The sequence below is a fragment of the Rhinolophus sinicus genome, linkage group LG06 (genome assembly GCF_036562045.2).
Source record: "Rhinolophus sinicus isolate RSC01 linkage group LG06, ASM3656204v1, whole genome shotgun sequence".
Classification (NCBI taxonomy): Eukaryota; Metazoa; Chordata; class Mammalia; order Chiroptera; family Rhinolophidae; genus Rhinolophus; species Rhinolophus sinicus.
Genome location: NC_133756.1, coordinates 54,348,525 through 54,371,953, shown reverse-complemented (window position 1 = coordinate 54,371,953; position 23,429 = coordinate 54,348,525). Strand labels below are relative to the sequence as shown.

Genomic DNA, 23,429 nt, shown 5'->3' with positions numbered 1-23,429 from the left:
GATAACCTCTAGGGATGCCTCAGATGGGCAATACCCCAACCACTCTTGGCTTAAAAACACCCACTCAAACTTCTGTTGTGACATAAAGTGAGGGAGTTAGGTTTAAATCAGTGTGCCCAGATCAGTATGTAGTTTTGAGAGAGATGGAGAGGAAGTGATAAAATCTTTACTATTGAACTTTAAAACATTATATACTTTAATAATGTTACATTGCCATGACATTAGATAAAGTTTATCATAAAACTCAGTGATCATTTTGTGCTTTCCAATTTCCTGAGCTAATTTGTTAATACTTTCACAACAGGGGGTAGTTTATATGCAACTCTTGGCTAACAAACTTCTTTTTGGAAAATTCCCCCCCCCCCCCCCCCGTGAAGCACAATCATTTCTGTTTTGAACAACTTACTTAAATATTAAAATATTTTTCATTTTTCTTTAAGAATTTTCTCAAAATGTTAAGCATTTTTAAATTAGAAAAATAGCTGCTCTGTAATCTTATCTAGTCTTAACACTAATTCTCAACAAAGGAAGTTATTAGGTATGTAGAATATTTTACTCAGCTTGCTATCTAGTCATTCGGTATTATAAAATTCAGTAAAAAAATTTTTTTAACTAATCTGCTCAGAGATAATTCTTTGGTATCCAACTTTAGCATGCATTTAAATATAAAGGGATTAAGTATCCAGTGGTTTTTAAGATATTGCTATATCTGGAAATGAAGGATATCATTCAGATACCCCAAAACAGCTCATTGTAGCATCTCAAGAATTAGTGAAGGAAGGTTAGATTCTGAAGTACCATAATATCAGTGATTGTCCTGGTGTTATTAAAAATTGGTTTTTGTACACCTAGCATGCAGACATTGGTTTCTAATACCGTTTCCAATAAAAGAGAAACCAAGTCTCCTTGGGACAAGAAACATACAAGGTGAGCCTGATGCATCTTGTAATGCCAGGAAGTAAAGAAGTGCTAAAAACAAAACAAAACTCTTCCTTAATAGAAGTATGTTAAAGGGACAGAGAGGATCCATCTGAAAGAGCTCCCAATCGCCGAAGGTGGAACAATTTTTAAAGTAGTAGTGGATTATAACTCAAAGTTTAAAATACTATCCATGAGTCCATACTGATAAACAATGATTGAATAAATTAATAAATGGGGGAGAAAAGAGAAATCTCTATGTAATAGTCCAAATACTCTGCCCTCAACGAGGGGAAGCATAAAATCCTACTTTGTAAGTGTGAGCTATGCAGTGACTTCCCTCCAAAGGGTACAGTAAGGAAGAGGCAGGAAAAAGAGGAGCTTTACAGTGGAGAAAGCTGACAGACATTACCTCACTAAGGTGATTAAGATCAACATCAACAGTTAATAAATCACATTAAGAGTATCTACCCATGATATGATGTGATAAAACTGGCACTTGACCTTTGTGGTCTTCCAGTAACGCAGAACTCCAATCTTACCGTGAGGAAAATGTCAGACAAATTTTGACAGTGGGACATCCCACCAATTGCCTGACCAAAGAACTCCTCAAAGCTGTCAAGGTCATCAAAAACTGCAGTCTGAGAAATTATTACAGCCAAGAGCAACCTAACGAAGCATAACTATTAAATGTAATGTGGTATCCTGCGTTGGATCCTAGAACAGAAAAAGAACATTAAGTTTTTTAAAAAACTAAGGAAATCTGAATGAACTGTGGAATTCAGTTGATAAAACTGTATCAGTATTGGTTGCTTAGCTGTAACACGTGGCTAATACCGTGTTTCCCTGAAAATAAGACCTAGCCGGACAATCAGCTCTAACACATCTTTTGGAGCAAACATTAATATAAGACCTGGTCTTACATTATAGTAAAATAAAACCGGGTCTTATATTAATGTTTGCTCCAATCAGCAATCAGCATTAGAGCTGATTGTCCAGCTAGGTCTTATTTTCTGGGAAAACGGTAGTAATGGAGATGTTAACAATAGGGAGACAGTTCAGGGGTAAAAGGGAATTCTCTAGCTTCTCAATTTTTCCGTAAATCTAAAACTGTTCTTTAAAAAAAAACTATTTTAAAAAATAGTTTATATAATTCCATGGTTTTTAGGAACCCCTGGAATTATATAGAAGTTAAAGTATTGGTCACAAAATTAATCTGTTTGGAATTAAACTATAATTTATAAAATATTTTCTAGTTTTTGGATCTTTACAAATTTTTCATGTGTGCATTTATCTGGTCATATAAGAAACATCACTTTAAGTGTGTGTGTGTGTGTGTGTGTGTGTGTGTGTGTGTGTCTTCTGAAAAGGAATTTAAGTTAGTCTTAGCATTGAGAAAACAATGTGATTTATTTTCTCCTTTCCATACTTTTTCACTTACTTTGTTATTTTCTTAAAAATATTTAGATATGCTTTCATTTTTTCGAGTTACTAAAACATAAAGTATATTCAAACCTTTTTGTCCATGACTTTAAATTACAGGAAACTGTTTCAGAAACTTACCAATAGTACATGATATGAGTATGATTTGTTTTTAGATGTGTCAAATGAGTCACCTTGAAGTCATGGAGAGGCTATCATTTACCACATTTACTATTCTAGTTAATTTGTCTTGGGGCAAAATACAAATCAGTAATTACTTACTACAGCTTAGAAGGTTGCTATTGATGTTTCAGTAAGGTTAAGGTGATTAATCACAGTGATTACTTATCAACTTCACGGATTTACTCAGATAATTGGGTTTTCTTCTAAAATAATTTCATATGCAGTTATAATTTTCCTAATACATTTTGCATTAATATATGAATTGAAAATATCAAATTAGGATTTAGAAATTGGGCCCCTGCTGCAAGTTAATATGGTTGCCTCTGTGACCGTTGAACATAGTTTCATAATATAGCCTTGAAAAAAGTATTATTTTTCAACCTTTAAAATAGTCAAGGTATTGCCTTTTTATGGTCTCTCAAATAGTTTAACTTTTAAAGGAGAGAGAGCTTGGATGTCTCTTTATGTAGCATGACCTCTCTTTTTGTTACATTTTTTATCTCTGGGTATAATTTAAAATAGTTTTTAAAAGTAAGCTTTACACTTGCATTTGAGACTAAGCAACCTGCATTGTGTCATGACCCTTCTAATACCACAAACCTTCTGTAATACTACTCCCAGTGAAAAACCCACATCCTATGTATAACCTTAGATTTATTTTGAAATCTCTATGAAGAGAGCACAGAGAGATTACTAATTGTTTCTGTTATTTCCTTTAAGGGTGTGATGTCTATTTGTAAACCATGTTTTAAGTTAATTTGTCAGGCTTAAAAAATGTCAAAGTATATTCAGTACTGATTTCCTATTCTAAACTTATTATATAAAAATTTAATAACTAATTATAAGTTTCAGTTGAGAATTGGGTGATATGTTAGATATCTGTAGAGCATTCAAGAAAGAAAGTAACGGTACTTCCAGTAGCCCATACTTCTAATACTACTGGCCAGTACAATGCTAGTAAGCAATGCAAATTTAAACAATAACAGAACAGATTTTTTTCTGTTTTATTTCCGTTCTTGTTTTTATTATTTCCTTCTTTCTATTTTAGATTTATTTTGTGTTCTTTATGTAACTTCTGAAGATAGATGCATAAATCCCACATTGTTTTTATTATTTAAAAGCATTGGTAACTACTCATCAGCAGGAAAATGCTTAAATCATAGTAAATCCATACTAGGAATAGTCTGTATCTTTCAGAAAGAATAAGGAAAGATCTGTAGGACATATTAAATAAGAAAAACAAATTATAGACAGGATGTATATCATAACTCCATTTGTGTGTGTTTAAAAAGTATGCATGTGTATGGATTATGTGTCTACAGATGTGTGTGTGTGTATATAGATGTGTGTATATATATATATATATATATATATATATATATATATATATATATATGTATTTAAATACATTGGAATGTCTGTTGTGATTCCCGTCAAGACTGTTTACAGTATACCTTCTGGGAAGAGTAAAGGGTTTGGTGCTAAAGACTAAGGGGTAGGACTTCACTTTTGATCCTATGTGATTTTACATGATTACCTTTCTAATTTTTTTAAAGTAACTATTGCTGGAATGGAAATAAGAACTAGAACTTCCAAATAAATATAGAAATAGCAACGAAGAAAACGTGGTCAACCCAGCAAAAACGCCACACGTTCCTCTGATCTTAAAGGCCCCACCCCCCGCCGTTGTCTGGCTCCGGCCCCCTTCTCTGCCTGCGTTATAGACCACACCCCTTGACGTGCGAATGCTTTTACAACACCAGCCTCCTTTTGTTTCTGGAATCAGGATCATTCCTACCTTAAGGCTTTTGCTCTTGCTCTTTTCTGCATTTAGGCTACTGTGCTCTCTGGTCTTCCTATGGCTGGTTCCTTCTCATCATTTATATCTCAACTTAAAAGTCACCAACTCATAGAGATATTATTCCCTGACCCCTTTTGTAAAGTAGTCCCCTCACACTGTCACTCTATTTCATCATCATGTTTTTATTATTAATGGCTCTGATCAGTGTCTGAAATTATCTTCACTTTAAAAATTAATTCATGCCTACATATACTATATTAGAACTTTGTCTTATTTACTGCTGTATTATGCCTTTTACCTTGGCATATAACAGGTGCTCAAAAAATAATTGCTGAATGAATTTTAGGGGGCAGAAAACAGCCATGTATAAGAGAGCTTGCTATTCTCTGCCATAAGAGCAGGTAGCAGGTTCTAAGTACTTTATATGTAAAGATTCATTTATTTAGATAAATGTTGCCCCAGAGATAGACTGACTCTGATCCCTTAATTTTCTACCATGACCATCTAACAAAATAGTAAATAATAGTTTTTTTAAGGCAGTGCTTTCCCACTAAAAGCAGCCTGAAGGAAAAGAAATAATAAACTAATGCAATAAAATTTAAAAGAGACTGCTAAGGGAAGAAATAGACTATTCTACAGTAGAGAGGCGTAGCAGGGGTTGGCTGCTAATCTCAACTGTCTTCCCTCTCCTGTCCCACTCACAAGGCTATATAGGTAAGTCAGCAAAATCCCCCAAGGATTCATTCATATCCTAAATATGAGGAAAGGAAAATGAGTATGTTAATTACCTGACTGAGGAGCTGTAGAAACTTCTGGAAGGAACAACCCAGAGAAAGAGATTAGAAAATGAACATCTGAATCTTAACTAAAGTGACGGTGCTAGGACAACACACTGAATTTGGGAAATGATCTAAATCCTAAAACCTAGGTTTTGACATACATCCCACTAATATTGTTATACAAGATATTTAACAAAATCGCAGAAGAATAAGTGGAGCCCTGGTTTAGATAGGTTCTTCCTTTCCTTGTACTATTCCTCAGGTTGTAGAAAAGTGAAAACAAACTTAAGTTTGGAGGGTAAAGAAAATAGTTTTCAATATGGTAGAAAGAGAGTTAATATAATAAGTAACCCATATCATTAAAGCATTTGGAATACCTGGACAGTCACCTAACCATAAGCCTGATGATCAGAAAAAATAGCACAGCAGCTTGGTTTATATTATTAGAGCAGAGTAAGAGAAAGAAATACCATTCAAACAGATCCCAACCAGGGCTGGCTGGTTAGCTCAGTTGGTTAGAGCGGGGTTCTCTTAACAGCAAGGTTGTCGATTCAGTCCCCACATAGGCCACTGTGAGCTGTGCCCTCCACACACAACTAGATTGAAACAACTACTTGACTTGGAGCTGATGGGTCCTGGAAAAACACACTGTTCCCCAATATTCCCCAATAAAAATTTAAAGAAAATATGTGGTTAAAAACATACATAAATAAAATAAGCAACCAGTGTTTAGAAAAACAATGCTAGCACATTATCCTGCTGTGATTTATCTCACAAATATGGGACTAGGAGTGAAACCTGATTTCTACCCCTGGCTTTTTCCTGGCTAGCCCATGTGATGATCTCTGATAAGTTAGCCAGCGTCTGAGTCTGTTTATCTTCTAATGCTATTGGAGCCAGGCTGTGCTTAGGTCAAGCCACCTATGAGGACAATACACAGATAAAGAGGCCATGCCAAAAAAGAGGATTTATTATTAGTTTATCAATCTAGAGAAAATCTTGCTAAGAGAAAGAAGTGATAAGAATCCAGAGTATGGGAATAATAGGTCTAGACCATAATTGTCATCAAGCTGGGAGAAGATCTAGATACCGTGTTTCCCCGAAAATAAGACCTGGCTGGACCATCATCTATAATTTGTCTTTTGGAGCAAAAATTAATATAAGACCTGGACTTATGTAAGACGGGGAATTATATTATATTATATTATATTATATTATATTATATTATATTATATTATATATATTATTATATTATATTATACCTGGTATTATATTATACCCAGTCTTATATAAGACCTGGTATTATATTATATTATATTATATTATATTATATTATATTATATTATATTATATTATATTATATTATTATATTATATTATTACCAAGTCTTATATTAAAATAAGACCGGGTCTTATATTAATTTTTGCTCCAAAAGACACATCAGAGCTGAGGGTCCGGTTAGGTCTTATTTTCGGGGAAACACGGTAAATAACAGTGATGGGTAGTAAAATGACAAAAAGATGAAGCTATGTTTATGTAAACCTAGAAGGGCTTTTAGAAACTAATTCTTCAAAAATCTACATATCCCAAGGCACCACTCCAGAAAGGTCTTAACTCAGCCTAGCATGACAGTGTTTATTATTAGTAAACGTGATATATTGCCATATATTCTTTCCTTGTAGGGAAAAAGTGAGGCAAAAATAGGTGCTCCACAAGGGCAGCTATTTGGAGTTTTAACTTTGTGGTATCAAAAACAAAAAACAAAGCCAAGAAGCGAAAGTGCAGATGACTCTTTCACTGAGATGATAACCCCCATAACATGGAATATGAGGATATTAAAGTAGCACAAGTCCAGTTATCCAGAAGATGAATCACATTTTTATCAGCTACAGTTTCCCTCTGTGAGCACTGCCTCAGTGAGCAAGATGAAGCTTAATGCGTGGCTGTTTCATGCCTTCTTTTATGACACGTCCTCTCTTTCTTAGAGATTTCTTTGTGACTAACCCTGTGCTTTTCCCAGAATTTAGAGTCATGTGCCTACTTTATAGAATATTTTTGCAAAGAGACAGATGACAGGCTGTAAGGCTCTTTCTTGTGTGTGTTTAAAGTGATATCAAACATGGGAGAGTTCTTTGGAGCTCATAGGATTGAAAAGTTAAACACAACTGATGTTTATGATGCTTATCTTTTACCAACAATATCTAAATAACAAAATAAATATTTACTAGTATAATATTTAAAATGCTGTCTTCTAAGGCTATTCCTATAAATTATCTGAGTCTTGGCTTCAGATATTTAAATTTCTATGCCGATGTGTTCTATACTTACTCCCTTAATCCAACCAATCATTAAATACATATTATATTAGTTTTACTCCACTGCCTATTTAGTTCGAAAAAAAGGAATAAAAATAACGCTTTACCTGGAGTTTTGCTGGAATAGGAAATTTTTCTATTTCAACTTGGATAATACACAATTACAGACTTGGACTCTTCAAAAATATTAACAATGTCATGAAAAACAAGGCAGAGATATTATTGTAGATTACAAGAGGCTAAAGAGATGTAACCAAATATAACCATGAACTGTTGATTCTGGACAGTAATAAACATTTTGGGCCCTTTTAAGGACATTTGAATAGGAACCATGTGTTCAATGAATGTTACTATGGCTTTATTATTCATTTAGGTGTTATAATGGCATTTGGTTATGTAAGACAGTTCCTTATTCTTAGGAGATATATGCTGAAATAATAGAGTAGTGAAATGTCGTATCTAATTTACATTCAAATCGTTCAGAAGATGTACATAAATAGAACAAAAGCAAATGTGGCAAATAGTAATTGGTGAGTATAGCTGACGGGTATATGGGTATTGTTATATTATTTTAGCTCTTCTGTAGGTTTGAAATTTTTGAAAAGTAAAAAGCTAGAGAAAAATTATGCAAGACGTAAATAATAGACAAGATGCTTTGATATTTGCCTGCTGATCTAGGGAGCTTTGTATTCTCAAATCTTATTATATTGACTAAGGGTTAACTGGTTAAATTCTCTGAAAATGAACCCAAAACTTCTAAGCAAATTATCTGGTCATGGAAAGTATTAAAAAGATGATGGCTTGTAATGCAGCTTTTAAAATCTGCTATTTTCCTGTCTAAGGAAGTGTCCTTCCTGTGACAAGATGGGGTAAGTTATAACCAGCATTAAAAACATAGATACAGAAACAAACAAGAATGGATTCTTGGGCATGCCTATTACAATTTCTCTTTTAAAAAATGAGGCTGACTTAAATTTGTGAGTGTAGACAAACTTGGGCCTTTGCCTCTTCTCTCACCTCCACAATGTTTTTTAAGATTATACACTACTACACCCCACTTTTCTCCCAAACACTTGTTCAAAGCAACTTAGTAGGTATTCCTCTCAGTGTTGCTACGATGTAACATGCAGAAACATGCCGCTTAGAGCTATAGAGAAACATTTCACATTTTCTCTATAATTTTCTAGCTTGGGACACCACCACATGTAATTGTTCCATTTTTTAAAATAGTATGTTGGAGTACAGTAGATGTAGTTGAAGACAGCTCAGATTAAAATGTTCACTTTCTGCTGTGACCATATATACACTGCACAAATACCTATTCAGTTCTTTTTCCTGATGACTATAGCATTTATTGATTTTTCAGTCAACCGTGACAATATGTGGCACACACTGGGCTCATTTCATCTCTACCTCATCTTTCTCTGATTACAGCTCCCATGGTTGCAGGGATAGAACAGGTGAACATGTATGCTTGAAGTCATCAATAAACAGTCTAGATAGTTGAACACCAGAATCATAGTTCTTAGGAAAATATTCCTCTCCATACATTTATGTGTTGTATTAAAGAATATAACTTTTGACTATATCAACCTGTTACCTAATGAAAAGTTTAGAGAATTTCCTGAATTATCCTTTATTCATTGCCATATCTCCTCACAGATACTAATGCTTTTTAGTTTTTAAAGAATTATTTTGCTGGTCTCCAAATATTTGGTTTTTCTTTATTATTTAGAACCGTTATCTTAGTTTTCAGTCATAGGGGTCATATTTGTGGAATTTTCTCAGATCCTAAACATTTTATTTAGTTCCTCATCATACATTACTAAACTTTAAAGTAATATTTTCTGCTTGAGAGCTAGGTTAACCAAGAAAGGGATTTGAGTTCAAAATTGAACCAACCTCTGTAGACAGGGAACTGACCAGCTGAAACTCACATAGAAATAATGTGAAGTGAAACTGATAGCGGAATTGAAAGAAATTAATTAAAGAACCCTTGACAGTTTTCCTCTATTTTTGTTTTAAATATATTCTCTCTGGAATGTAGAGCCTATTTGTAAATATGTTTATGAGTCCTAGTCATTTACCACATTTACCATTGTGGTGGTAGTTGAAAGAAATATTTCTCACTTATATATGTAAAATTATACTGAGTAAATTCTATAATGAATGTAAACTCATAAAATATTTGAGATCCTTAGGAAGTAGAATTAAAAGTATTTTATAATTGGCACATAAATAGAATTTTGAATTTGTGTTAAGAAATAGTACCTTTCAGAGGTGGTTCAAACCAGGGCGTTTGAAGTGTAAATTTGTCTACACACTGGCTATATCAGAATCACCACTTGTGTAGCTTTCAAAATATACTGATTTTCAAGCCCCATTCTCAGATATTTAGGATTCAGTAGGTCAGAAATGTGTTCTCTTAATCTATACGTTTACAAAACTCCCAACGTGATTTTTCTTCATAATCATCTTTGGGAATCACTGTTTTAAGCATTTCCTAGATTATGTTGTTTATACTTTTGTATTTATTTACTTAGCCATATTTTCAAAATATTTATTAGGTAGGATGTTTTTATCGCAGATAACAGAAAACCCAATTCTGAATTTATTTATGGCTTAAATAACATGGCTGAAAATAAAGGGGATTTGTTGGGTCACTTACCTGAAAAGTTCAGAAGTAGGACATGCTTCAGGAAAAGTTTCATTTGGGCTCCGACTTGTTACATTTAACCATGATTCTCAAGGCTCTGCCCTTATCATTTTTATTTTCAGGTTTTCCATATTGTTAAAATGGTTAACAGGTGAACTTTATACCCACATTATAATGTTCATAATAAGAAATTATACCCTTAATTTCCAGCAAAAGTTTTTGAGAATCTCACTATTTGAACAACCTGAATCAATCACTGCGTGTGTCACAGATGTGATTATCCTATTTGGTTTAAACTCTATTAATCAGGGCCTAAAGTGAGGTTAAAGAAGGGGATAATTCCAATCCCACCTCTACATAGTGAGGGGGAGAGAATGGATCTTGATGTAAGAACCATAAAATCTACTACAAAATGTTACAGAGATGAACTATAACTCAACCCGCTCTAAAATTGTATTCTATTTCAATGAAGTACTAATTTATGATTTAATCATACTACTTTTTAGTTTCTTAAGTTTCCAGTAAAATATGAAGAAAGTAGTATCCATTGCTAGAACAAAAGGTAGATTTTAAACGAAGAATCACTAAAGTAACCTTTGGAAGATACCTCTCTTTTCACATATGTGAATGAAGTATAGTGTGGACCAAGTGCTTACTTTTTAACAGACAGAGGAAGAGACAATGAATTGTTTTTATTGAAGACTTCTTCCTCCCAGTATTTTACTATGAAAAATTTCAAACATAACAGAAGTTGAAATAATTGTACAGTAAATACTATAAACCCACCACCTCCATTATAAAATTAATATTTTGATATATTTGTTCTATTGCTTTATGAGGTACTCACCTATCCACCATTCTAGCTACCTTATTTTTCGATGTATTTCAAAGTTAAAGTTGTTATACTTTACACACTGGCTATATCAGAATCACCACTTGTGTAGCTTTCAAAATACACTGATTTTTAAGCCCCATTCTCAGATCGTTAAACGTGCATGTCATTTAACATGCATAACTAGAGTTACTGATAACCTTTTGATTAAGAGGCTCGTATGCAAAGCTTTATGGTTTAAGTCCTTAAATATGAATTAGATTATTATAGATATAATGGTAATTGCTAAAATAATTATTCAAAGATTGTTCCAAGAGTGAAATGTACCCCATAGTTTCCAGCAAAAGTTTTTAAACCTTTTACAAATGTTACTTTATGCCCTCTTAATATACAGTTTTTTATTATGTGACAAAAGGGTATGTATCTAAGGTTTGTTCAGTGAAATTATAGAATACCAAAATTATTGATGTGCTGGATCTCTTTAAGTTTACTGCTTACCTAATTAGTTTTGCTTAGGAAACCAGTTAGCTGGCAATCTGTTGTTATCAGCTACACCAAAAGAAAACCTCAAGAAAATGCAGGTTCCTGCTAAATTTATTAGTGTAGCTGACATTTTCCCACCTGCTTATCAGAAAGAACCATGTGGACATTGGTTGAAAATAGAAAGCTTAAAAAGCCTTTCAAAACAATTTTAAATATTAGATAATTGAATGAACTGTCTCACAAGTGAAATTAAATTGATATCCACTTCTTAGACTATAATAGGTAATTGGATTTTGGGGGGTATTGTAAATATATAGTTATTCAGTTTTTACATTTAAAGAGGATCCTTTGAAAACTTTGAATTAATATATTTAAATGAGAGCCCATTTGTCAAACAAAATGCCAGACTTTTATATAAAAGATCATTTATACATTTTAATTTATTAAATAGCATTTAGGACATCTCACACTTTTCACTTCTATTTTTGAAATATCAGCTGTATTCCCTTAGAGCAGACGGTTGAATCCGAATACCCCATGCAGAGCTTTTCAACTGGTGTGTCTGTCTGTCACAAGGGTGTGCTGCTAATGTGTGACAAGTGTGCTGGGATGGCGACTGTCTTGTCCTGGGATCGGATCACTGCTAGAGAGCCTGGGGCTCTTCCTCTTGCCTCAATTTAGCCAGTGTGCCTTACAAGTTGTTAGTGTGTGTGTATCCAAGGAAACAGTGGTTTAATGGGCATTATAGTCTGTCTGACTTTTTGTATGTAAAACTTTTGCAGAAGTAACCTAATATTAAGCTTTATAAAGTTATATTTAAATCTGAAAAGAATTTTATATGCAATTGGATTTCATCAAATATATAAAGTTTTTCTCTGAAATTCTGCCTTTTCTCTACGATTAATGGAAATTCAAGGAACTTCTGGGGTTTTTTTAGTCATAAAATCTAAGAGGGCTCCTTTGAAATCCACAAGTATCGTTCAGGAGTCATTTTTTTTTAAGTTAAAACATTCCATTTTTTATTGTAAAATTTCTTAACTGCCCCATTGTTTATTAAATATTAAATACTGCCTTTCCTCCAAAGAAATAAAGGTGCTATAACAAAGTTTTTAGCTAAACTCTACCAAGATCCACCTTTGGAGGAAACAGCTCTTTGGAGTATACTTGGTCACTTTTTGTAAAATAGATTTAATGATTCCTATCTTGACAAACTTTTTTTTCATGCACATATCCCTATAGGAAAGAATTGGTATTAATTATTGTTACTGGTCATTCTGCAGCCTGCAAATAAAGTATTTCTGCATTCTTGCACTTTCTTACAACGTTAGATCTTACCTTGGGCTTTGTCATTTGCCCTGAAATTTTTATTGTATCCCACACTATATTATTGCTATGGGATGTCCAAAATCCTCAAGAACTTTGCCTTCACTAAGGACCAGATTTAAAGGTACCTTTCTTCACATCTGATTACAAACTACTAATATCTAGGTTTTACATCTCATCCTGAAGGATTTCTTCCTACTAGTGGATTGCACTTTCTATTTAATCAACCACTTCAAGGGAATCAATATAATGTGACACTAAAATTAAAAGCCATCAAAAAGGACAGCTGAACACATCTATCCAAGTGAATAATTCTCATCAAATTAGTCCCCTTTGGAAATACAAGTATTATCTACTTACTCAGTTGCTGCTGCAATTTCTCATATCACATATAGTACTTGGAAAATATATTCTATAAGAATAATGGCTTCTTTTATTTTACATCAATGAATATTCTCCCTCCATATATTTTTTTCTTTCCTACCTTCTTCTCACTTCACTCACTCTCACTACTTATTCCCTTCAACTTGACATCATCCTTTCCCACTTTGGGATCTACAGGACTGAAATGAAGTAAGTCTATAACCAAGGAAAATCTTAGGATCAGATAGTCATGAAACAGACTGAATTGGGTAGTGGGTTCATTAGTCTTTATTGTATTACTCTTTTGTTCTTGTTCTGTGCCTTTGAAATATTTAAAAAGCTGGAGTGATTAAAAATAAGATGCAGGCATAAGTACATGTAAGTGGTATTGGACAACTGTAAATTGATAATATGGATTATTCGTTTAGGGCCATAAATGCAAGTAGCTGTAGCATTTCATCTTTAATTCTTTTTATATTTTAATTCACATTTAAATCAGAGAGTACTAAAATAAATATTCAAGTAAAGACATAAGATTTTTGTAACAAATCCAAGAAAGCTAATTTGCATGGTCCTTTGCATAAATCTTCATATATTTTTGTCTGCTTCATTGTTTCTCATGTTCAGAATGCTATAAGGCGAAAACCGTATCAACCTTTCTGTGACTCTTAGGCAACCAGGTCACTCAATCTTTCATTTAAGTTTTTCCTTCTCTGTGAGGTAGAAATAAAAGTTATCTATTACAAAGGGTTGTTGTGATGATGATATTTAAAGGGCTTAGAACAATTCCTAGTACATTGTAAGCCCCAGTCTTTCTCCACCAGGGCTCCACAAGAGAATTAAGTCCTACAGAAAATAAGATGAGTAACTCTTTTCTCATTTCTCCTAGGATGGTACATAGTACCATTTTAGATGCCTAGGAGGTAAGTTAAGTCATTACATAAAATGATCTGTAGGAATTAGGGCTTAATTCCTTTGGGGAACCTCCATGGAGAAGGTCTGATAAATGCCCAAAGTGTTCTAGCTATTATGGTTGCAAGTGACAGAAACCCATATGCAAACTGGTTCAAATAATAAAGGGAATGTATTGGTTCATATAAATTTAAAAAACAGGTAGTGAAGGCTTCAGAGGTGATTTAATTGGAGCGGTGCCCTGGCTCTGCAGAGTAGCTCCCGTTCTGTGACTGGGGCAGTTCCAGTTAGTTCCTCTTTCTGCCAAGGATGTTAGGGGAGAGTGTGGAGAAGGAAAGAAGACGGTTATCTTAGCTGCAGTCAAAGGACCAAAAAACCAGGTGATGTCCTAAGTCCATTCTTACCGTGAGTGGAAAGATAGCAGTAGGGTTCTCCTCACTGGAAAATGTTCTTTGCTGTAATCTATTGCTCTTATAGGGCCTAAGGCACAATTTTTTCTTTTTTTTTCTTTTTTAAGAAGGGCCCAGCTCACAGTGGCCCATGTGTGGATCGAACCGGCAACCTTGGTGCTACCAGCACCATGCTCTAACCAACTGAACTAACTGGCCACCCCTAAGGCACATTTTAAAACCTACTTTTAAAAAACCTATAACTATTCAACTAGCAGTAAGATAACTTTTATAGGACCTTCAAAGCTCTCACAGATCAAAATGTTTATCTTTCTGCTCTACAGGTACTGATACTGAATGATCTTCCAGTTGTATTCTTGAGAGATAATAGCAAATATAGAAGCGTGTGTATAGTATCTATATTACAAGTAAAAATAAGTGTGTATACATCTGTGTTTGATTACATATGTACAAAATCTCATGGGAAGACTACACTAACAAACTGTTAACAGTGGTTTTCTCTATGGAAGGAAACTGAGTGGCTGGTGACTATTACATTAACCCAGTACTTTTCTGGTATCAGGAGTTAGTAGTTTCAGTAGATATCTCTGGATCAAGACTTCTTAACATTTTAAGCATCACACTGTGGCTTCCTAATTACATGTAATCTGCAGATATCAAAAACAATTCTGTTTTCTCGTTCTAGTAAGCCCTTTATCTTAAAAGTTCCCATTTGTTTTCAGGTGGTATAAGAAATAGACAGCTCCTCCCCTATTCCAATCTATATCCCTGGAAAATGGTCCCTATATGGTTCTGGAACTATCTCTTAGGAGTGGAACACATTTAATCAGCTACATCTAGGACTCTCAATACATATTCCTGAGCTAATTAAACAGAAGAGATTAAGAGCTGTCCTCCCCTCTTTAGAGTGACTTGGAGAACCTTCTTTATCTCCTTGTCTCTGTTACCCAAGCAAAAATAGATTCACAGTGAAGCTGTAGGAGGTTCACCACCTTCTTATCTAAGCGTTGCATCTCTCTCTTATGGAGAGAAAAATCATTTGCCCTTAAAATAACTAGATAATGGCTTTGAAATTCTAATTTTTTTCACTAGTAGATCCATTTAACTGTTGATTTCTAAGAGACTCTCAAAAGGTACATTTTGTAAGTTGTATTTATTATAAACAAGTTCAATTAAGCATTATTTAGAAATATTCTCTACAGTCTACTATGAATTACTTTTCAGAGATAGTTTGAGAATAGATTTGTTCAGAATTTAGCCAATTAAAGGATATGTCCTTATGCTGTCCTATAGTTTCAAATATTTGAGTACATGCTATAAAAATTCTTTTGTTTTTATTTTGTTGTATTGTCACAAAACAGAAAGAAGAAGGAGAGCTTCAAGGACAGCTTAACAAGTCTGATTCTAACCAGTATATTAGGGAACTGAAAGATCAGATAGCAGAGCTGAATCATGAGGTAAGTGATAAATTTTGATCTTCACATATTTCTTTTTTCCTTCCTCTGTATTGTAGCAACACTTTATTACCCGTCATGACTGACTCTTTCTTGATAAATGTTTTCTGTGAATCCTTGATTATAATTATATTTTAGAAGATTGTCTTCTTTTTAATAAGAATTGTTCTGTTCCAATATTGAGGATTTGTTTCCCTTAAACCTCTTTAATCATGATCTAAAATGATCAGTAAAAACCCCTTGCTAGTTGGTTTAGGTGTCAAAGCTATTTCAGTTAAACTAAAATTTTCTTTATACCTATAGAATAGATTTGTGGTATTTACCGTTGTAGATAGAGGGAAGTGTTTTTACTCTTGTCTTCATTTTCCCTTCATGGTGGTATTACTGAGATTGCAAAAAAAGGATATTTGTCTAATATCAGTTAACAGATTTCTTAGTATCTGAACACTTTTTAAACTGATACTGCCTTGAATCTGTGAAATTCAACTCATAACTGCTAGGGTACTATATTAGGTAATTTAAATTATTTAAACTAATGTGTTTTTGTTAGAGAGATACTTTTTGTTAATGTGGCTCTAGGTAAATTTCCTTGTCCTTATTATTTTCTTAATCTTGCTAGACATGAATGGAAAAGCATGTTTCTTATCTTGAATTATTTGTACAATAATGTTTATTAACAGTGATAGGATTTGAATGGGTAATATAAACATCATTTGTTAAGGAAAAAACTGGCAACTAAATTAATTTAAACCTCAAAGGAAAAAGTTTGGACATTACATTTTCCTGGTATTACACTCTTCAGTTAAAGCCTGAGTGTTTTGGGTAATACCTCCTGGAGCTAGTCAATGTAAGTAAATTCTGAATGAAGAAACAAAACATTAATGAAAATAATAAGTCTTAGATGTGATTTAATTTAATTTGTCCTGAAATTTTGGGGGTCATTCCTATAAATACTGATTTTCAGCCATGATAACATATAATCTTTACTTATTTGTGTGCATTGTAATCTCTTCTGATCTAATAGCCGTATACGAAAGAACAACTTGCAAATAAGCATGTCCTAGAATTTCTTATTGTTTTGAGAACCCTAGGAATTATTCCCCGCGTTCAAAAGGTTTTTCTCAAGAAAATTATGACTAAATTAAAACAGTCTCCCATTTATAATTTTGACGTCTAGTAATAAGGAAGCTTTAATGCTACTGAATTTTAAAAAATAATTTGTAGATTGACTTTATTTCTAAGACTAGTCTAAAAATCAGTCATCAAATATTAATTTTACCTGTTATATACCTTAACTAAAAATAATGATATTCTCCTCATCAAGACTGGCAAAAAATAGTTAAGATGAGGTTCAACACTAATGTCAATTTTTTATGTATGGCTTGTGAAAGCAATCTTTTATCTATGCAAAGAAAATTAATCAACAGGGTAGAATTTTCTACTGTTAAAATGAAGAGCTAGATTGTGCAAATTAAAAGTTAAAACAGTTTGTGATGAGATGCTAATTGTGCAATCAGAGCATTGTACTAAGTGCGATCAGAGCAGGCCAGAGTCCTGGGCTTACACTTGTCCCAGTCAGAAAACATGGCAGAGAGGAGAGTGATTAGAGTATAGTTGGAGACCACAAGAGTACAGAGGATTGGAGTTTAGAGGAGGCCAGATTTGATTAAGAATTAACGTGCCTCCAGCTCTCCAGGATCATGATGTGGCGGCCCTGTGGCTGTTATCCATGGTGGTCTTTCAGGTTACCGTGACAATGTGTACATTGCTTTTTGGCTTTTAGTGTACAGTCAGTACTATACATTTCCTGTTTTGAGTTTTTTTGTAACTTAGTAGCATTTTAGATAATTTATGTTTGTACTTTGTTGTGTAGAGGAAAAGGATTGTGTTGAATAAACAGGATTAGAATGCAAAAAGAAATTAAGTGACTAAGTTGTGGGAAATAAGGGTAGATTGAGTAGAACCAGTTTATGGTGAATCTTCAAAGTTAGAAGAGATTCAATTTATTAAATAATATGAAACCATTATAGGTTTTCAGTTGGAGATTCCTTTTCTTTGTTTTCCAAGTAGATTTTAATACATTTACCTGTTTTAAAGTTTTAGAACAAAAAAAGGATAGATGAAAACAAGTGATGGTTTAAACCAAGGTACTGGTTGAAGTAGACTTGAAAATTACTATTTGTTGGACCAGCTTCCTAAGAGGGTTAATTAAATAAGGTCACTTTTTACTCTAGTGATTTTTCATTTATTCTCTTTTCAATTACAGTTGGCATGCAATATTATATTAGTTTCAGGTGTACAATATAGTGATTAGACATTTATATAACTTACAAAGTGATCACCCCATTCTTGTGAAATAGAACTTCACAGTGAAAAAAAAGATAACCGAAATCAGCCTAAAATGTCCAACTTAATTTTGCCTGTATGCTACCATTTACCGAAATCTTCGGCTTTCAACATAAAATGTAACTTTCAAATATTAATAAAATGAGCATGTGACTTAATAGTCACTTTGTTAGCTGATTTTTGTTCTTCTCTAAATTTTGAAGGAAATGTTGAGACAAACTTTACAGATTCATCTTCCTGAAGATACAGAAATGTTGGACATGTTACAATAACTATGACCACTTAGCATAGTCAGCTGTATGAAACAGTAAAGAGGATTAAGCAGGTTATTTCTTATTTTTTTATGACTGACAATAATGTTGATCTGTAAAATAATAATTACTGTTTAATTATTGAGTACCCTCTATCGGCCAAACTTATGTCAAACACTTGATTTTTATTTTTACTAATCCTCATAATAATCCCACATGATAGTGGTATTTTCATTTGAATGGATATGGAAACAGACTCACAATGATCATGTAACATGCCCAGGGTTATACAAGTAGTAAATGGCTGAACCAGGATGGCATTCAATTTGGCCTATTCTTTTCTGTGCTGCTTACAGAGACATTAGATTAGGAAATGTCATCAATATTTAAAATCTTAAGAATGGCAATTAATGACAATATTTCAACCATGCTGTTCCTCCCTGGCACATCAATCTGCATACACCCAGTAAGTGAATTCTGCAGTTGAAGTAGCCACAAAAGCCCCTATCTCTCCCTGTTAGCATTGCAAGTGGAGATTTATCTTCACTTGTTGCAGTTTCCTATGATTCATCCAAGTGCCTTCTCTGCCTCCCCACCCCTGAAGTTCCGATCCTCACCACCTAACTAATTTTGCTCCTAATTTTACTTTCCATAGAAATTTTTTAATTTGGAGCCTCTTACATCTTGCCAAGACCTTCAGAGAAGCCACTGTGGAAACCCCTGCTGCCCCAGGCCGGGCAAGAGCTGTGGTTCAATCCTCCCCCGTCCCTACTTCCTGTTCTCATGCAACACATAGAAAAGAACCTGGATCGCAATTCAAGGGCTTTCCTTATGCTATCTTCCACATCCTACCCTCCCACCCATCTGTTACCACAGCACCCACTGTATACTAGTCACAGAGTTTAGAACTGAAGATGAAGATTGAAGCACAATCCTTAGCCTCAAGGGGCTCACAGTCTAACAATGGTGATAGGCATACAAGTAAACAAACTGTAATACATAATGAAAAATACAGCGTTATAGTAGCTACCATTCATTTAACAGTCACTCTGTATCAGACACTGTACTAAGTGGTATACTTCCATTATTTCTTTTAATCTTCACAACAGTCCTATGAAGTGGGTTAGCATCATTGTTATTCATGTTTTACATATAATAAAACTAAGGCTCTTGGGTATTAAATAACTCCCCATGGTCATACACCAGTCAGTGACAGAGGTAGAATGCTAGTTCAGACTATGTGACTCCAAACCCATCCATTCACTTAAGCACCATATGCTATATAGCCTCCTTTGAAACATACAGGGATAAGATGGTAACAGCATCAGGGCTGGGTTTTGAAAAATGAAAAGAAAATTTTCAGTCAGATTAGGCATCAGGACCATTTAAGTCACAGACAAAAAACAAAATTATAGTTACCAGGAATGAATATGCCATCTACTTTTGCAACACAGGTCTGTCTCCTTACAGCTGCTGACCACTAAAGACAAAAGCTATTTTCTAAATGCCAGGAAAGGGAGACAGAAAGAGGCTGTTTTCATTTATAAGCTAAAGGAAATGTACTCAGGATTCAGTTAGGTGTAGGCACATTGAGAAGTATAATCCTACAGTTCAGCCAAATTACCAGTTGATTAGGCTTCTCTGGGTCCTTTGAAGCCTTGCTACCACTTACAGTATTATTTCATGGGAAAATGCATACTAATCAGCTGATTTGGAAATGTTTGGGGAATACAGATTATATGTTTGCACTTGTGCTTGATGGTGATATGTTCTGTTAGATATTCTAAGAATCGGTAAATTTATTCCAGATAAAAGATAGTTCACGTATATTAAAACTTAAATATTTTCCCATTGAGCAGCTTTGGTGAATTTTTATGATGTCTTAATAAAATAGGTTTAATGTGCTTTATGTTCTTAAAATCTTACAAAAGTAATTCTAGTTCTATTTGCTTAGTAGTTTTTCTATATAGAGCATTTGTTTCCAGCTTTTTTTATTTCCATGAAGATTTTTTTTTAATTGGTTTCAGGTGTACAAAGCAATGTAATAGACATTTAAACCCCTCATAAAGTGATAACCCACCCCCTCTTCTTAATCTCTTTCCCTTTCACCCACCCTTAACCCCCTCCTATCTTAAAGAGGTCCCTCTAATATTCCTTGTAATACTGATTTGGTGGTGATGAACTCATTCAGCTATTTCTTGTCTGGGAAGCTCCTTACCTATGCTTCAATTTTAAATGACAGACTTGCTGGGTAGAGCAATCTTGGTTGTATGTCATTGCTTTTCATCACTTGGAATATTTCCTGCCACTCCCTGTTGTCTGCAAAGTTTCTGTTGAGAAATCAGCTGACAGTCTTATGGGGGCTCCCTTGTAGGTAACTAACTGCTTTTCTCGTGCTGCTTTTAAGATCCTCTCTTTGTATTTAACCTTTGGCATTTTAGTTATGATGTGCCTTGTTGTGGGTCTCTTTGGGTTCATCTTGTTTGGGACTCTTATGTGCTTCCTGGGCTTGAATGTCTATTTCCTTCACCAGGTTAGGGAAGTTTTCTGTCATTATTTCTTCAAATAGGTTTTCAGTTCCTTGCTCTGTCTCTTCTCCTCCTGGTACCCCTATGATGCGAATGTTGGTATGCTTGATATTGTCCTGGAGTCCCCTTAAACTCTCCTCAAACTTTTGGATTCTTTTTTCATTTTGCTGTTCTGGTTGGGCATTTTCTACTATCTTATCTTCTACATCGCTGGTTGGATCCTTTGCTTCATCTAATCTACTGTTGATTCCCTGTAATATAGTCTTCATTTCTGTTATTGTAGCCTTTATTTCTGACTTGTTCTTTTTTATGGTTTTCGTCTCCATTTTTATGCTTCCTATCTCTATTGAAGTTCACCCTGAGATCGTTGAGCATTCTTATAATCAGTGTTTGAAATTCTGCGCCTGATAGATTGTTTATCTCCCATTTTGCTTAGTTCTTTTTTTGGAGCTTTGTTCTGTTCTGTTATTTGGGACATGTGTCTTTGTCTCCCAATTTGACTGCTTCCCTGTGTTTGTTTCTGTGTATTGGGTAGTGCTGCTATGTCTTCTGGTCTTAGTAGAGTGGCCTTATGTAGTAAGTGTGCTGTGGGGTTCAGTGGCACAGTCTGCCTGGTCACCTGAGCCATGCAATCCAGGTATGTCCCTTGTGTGGGTTGTGTGTGCCCTCCTCTTGTAGTTGAGCCTTGGTTGATAATTACAAATCAGTGGGAGAGACTGACCCTTGGGCTCACTGGCTGTGAGGACTGGCCTTGACTACAGTGGAAGAGTTGTTATGTAGGGGCTGACCCTACAGAGTAGGATCTACCTCAGCAGGATTCTGGTGTCTGCCCAATCCTCCCCTTGGGTGTGTTGTACTTGGAGACAGGCTAGGTGATGCTCCAGCTCATTTAGAACCTGGCCACTAGGGACGCCAGCCCCGATTCCACCTTATAGGGATCCCCTGTAGGTCAAGTTCAGCTACCCACGTGGGGCCACCCAACCGGAACCAGAAAGAAATCTGCAAGTGGCTGCTGCCCGTGCTGTGCTTGGAAGCACCTTTGAGAGGCCAAGCTGGAAACCAAGGCTGGCTGTCGCTAGTGCCGGCTTAGGGCTGCTCAGCCAGAGGCACAGGACAAGCTCAAGCCAGATACTGCTTGTCTGGTTTCCACGAATCTTTGAAAGTCTAGGAAAGTCTGCACCTTGAGCCAAGGCTGGCAGTCTACACAGACAAAAACAAAACAAAACACTGAAAGCAGCCTGGGTGTGCTTGAAAGTAGGGCGGGGCCAGATTTCAAATCGCCAGGGCCGGGAGACTGAACAGTGAAGACTCAGAAACAGCGGCTGCCTGTGTTTAGACGTTGGGAAGGGGGAGGGCTCAACAAAGAAACAGTGACCTCAGCTAGCTCCCCTGGTCCAGGAGGAAGCCACCTCTCCAGTCCCCATCCCAAGCCAGATAACTCAGTTCCCCACCATATGTCCCTGCCGCCTTTCCAGCTGCTGCCCCAGCGCTGGAGCTCAGAGCGAGTGATTCCACTGGTGGGTAAGTCCGCAAGCCATCCCTTTAAGAGGAGCACCTGTGAGTGCAGCTGCACTATCTCATGCAGTCACAATCTCTGCTGGTTTTCACAACCAGAAATTATGGGGACTTCTCTGCCCCGCACTTGAACCCTGGGCTGGAGTGGGGCTGGGATTTCTCACCCTTCTAGGGGATGTGGAGGGATGCTCCACACCAAAATAGCCCTCCCGATCTTTAATGGTCACATGCGGATGTGGGCCCAGCCCTTACCACATCTCTGACCTTCCTACCAGTCTGGAGGTGGCTTCTTCTGCATGTCCTTATTTGAAAGGCTTCAGTTCAGCTTGATTTTAGGCAATTCTCCATAATGGTTCTTTTGTAAATTAGTTGTAATTTTGAAGTGGTTATGAGAAAAGGTAAGCACAGCATTTACCTACTGCGCCATCTTGGTACGTAGCAAAAGAACAAGACAAACAAATGAAGAAACAACTATTTCTTTATTCATTCATCCATTGATGGACACTTAGTTTCTTGCCCTGTATTGGTCATTGTAAATAATGCTGCAATGAATATGAGGGGGCAGATCTCTTCAAGATAATGATTTAATTTCCTTCAGGTATATACCCAGAAGTGAAATTGCTGGATCATATGGAAGTTCTATTTTTAACTTTTTTAGTAACTTTCATACTGTTTTCTATAGTGGCTGCACCAATTTACATTCCCACCAACAGTGCTCTCTTTTCTGCATAGCCTCACAGCACTTGTTGTCTCTTGTCTGTTTGATGCTAGCCATTCTAACAGGTGTGAGGTGATATCTTAGTGTGTTTTTATTAAGCTTTTATTAAGCTTTTTATGCAGCAGGTGGTAAACCAGGTATAGAGCTTTTGGATAATTATTTTAATATTCACAATTAATGCTGTGAAAAATATTATTTTCAGTTTAGGCTCAGAGAGGCT

At 35.2% G+C, this 23,429-nt stretch overlaps 1 protein-coding gene across 8 annotated transcripts in view; it reads left to right on the top strand.

Annotated features, from left to right (window-relative positions):
• Nucleotides 1-23,429, top strand: part of EVI5 (ecotropic viral integration site 5) — a 229,097-nt gene that overhangs the window by 173,204 nt on the left and 32,464 nt on the right. For 7 of the 8 annotated variants that reach the window (XM_074335138.1, XM_074335136.1, XM_074335135.1 and 4 more), the window contains one exon: nt 15,759-15,854. In XM_074335138.1, coding sequence (XP_074191239.1) covers nt 15,759-15,854 — 96 coding nt within the window. Of the gene's footprint in view, nt 1-15,758; nt 15,855-19,103; nt 22,204-23,429 lie in introns of those variants that run through there. The other variant, XM_074335137.1, reaches the window with a different exon arrangement.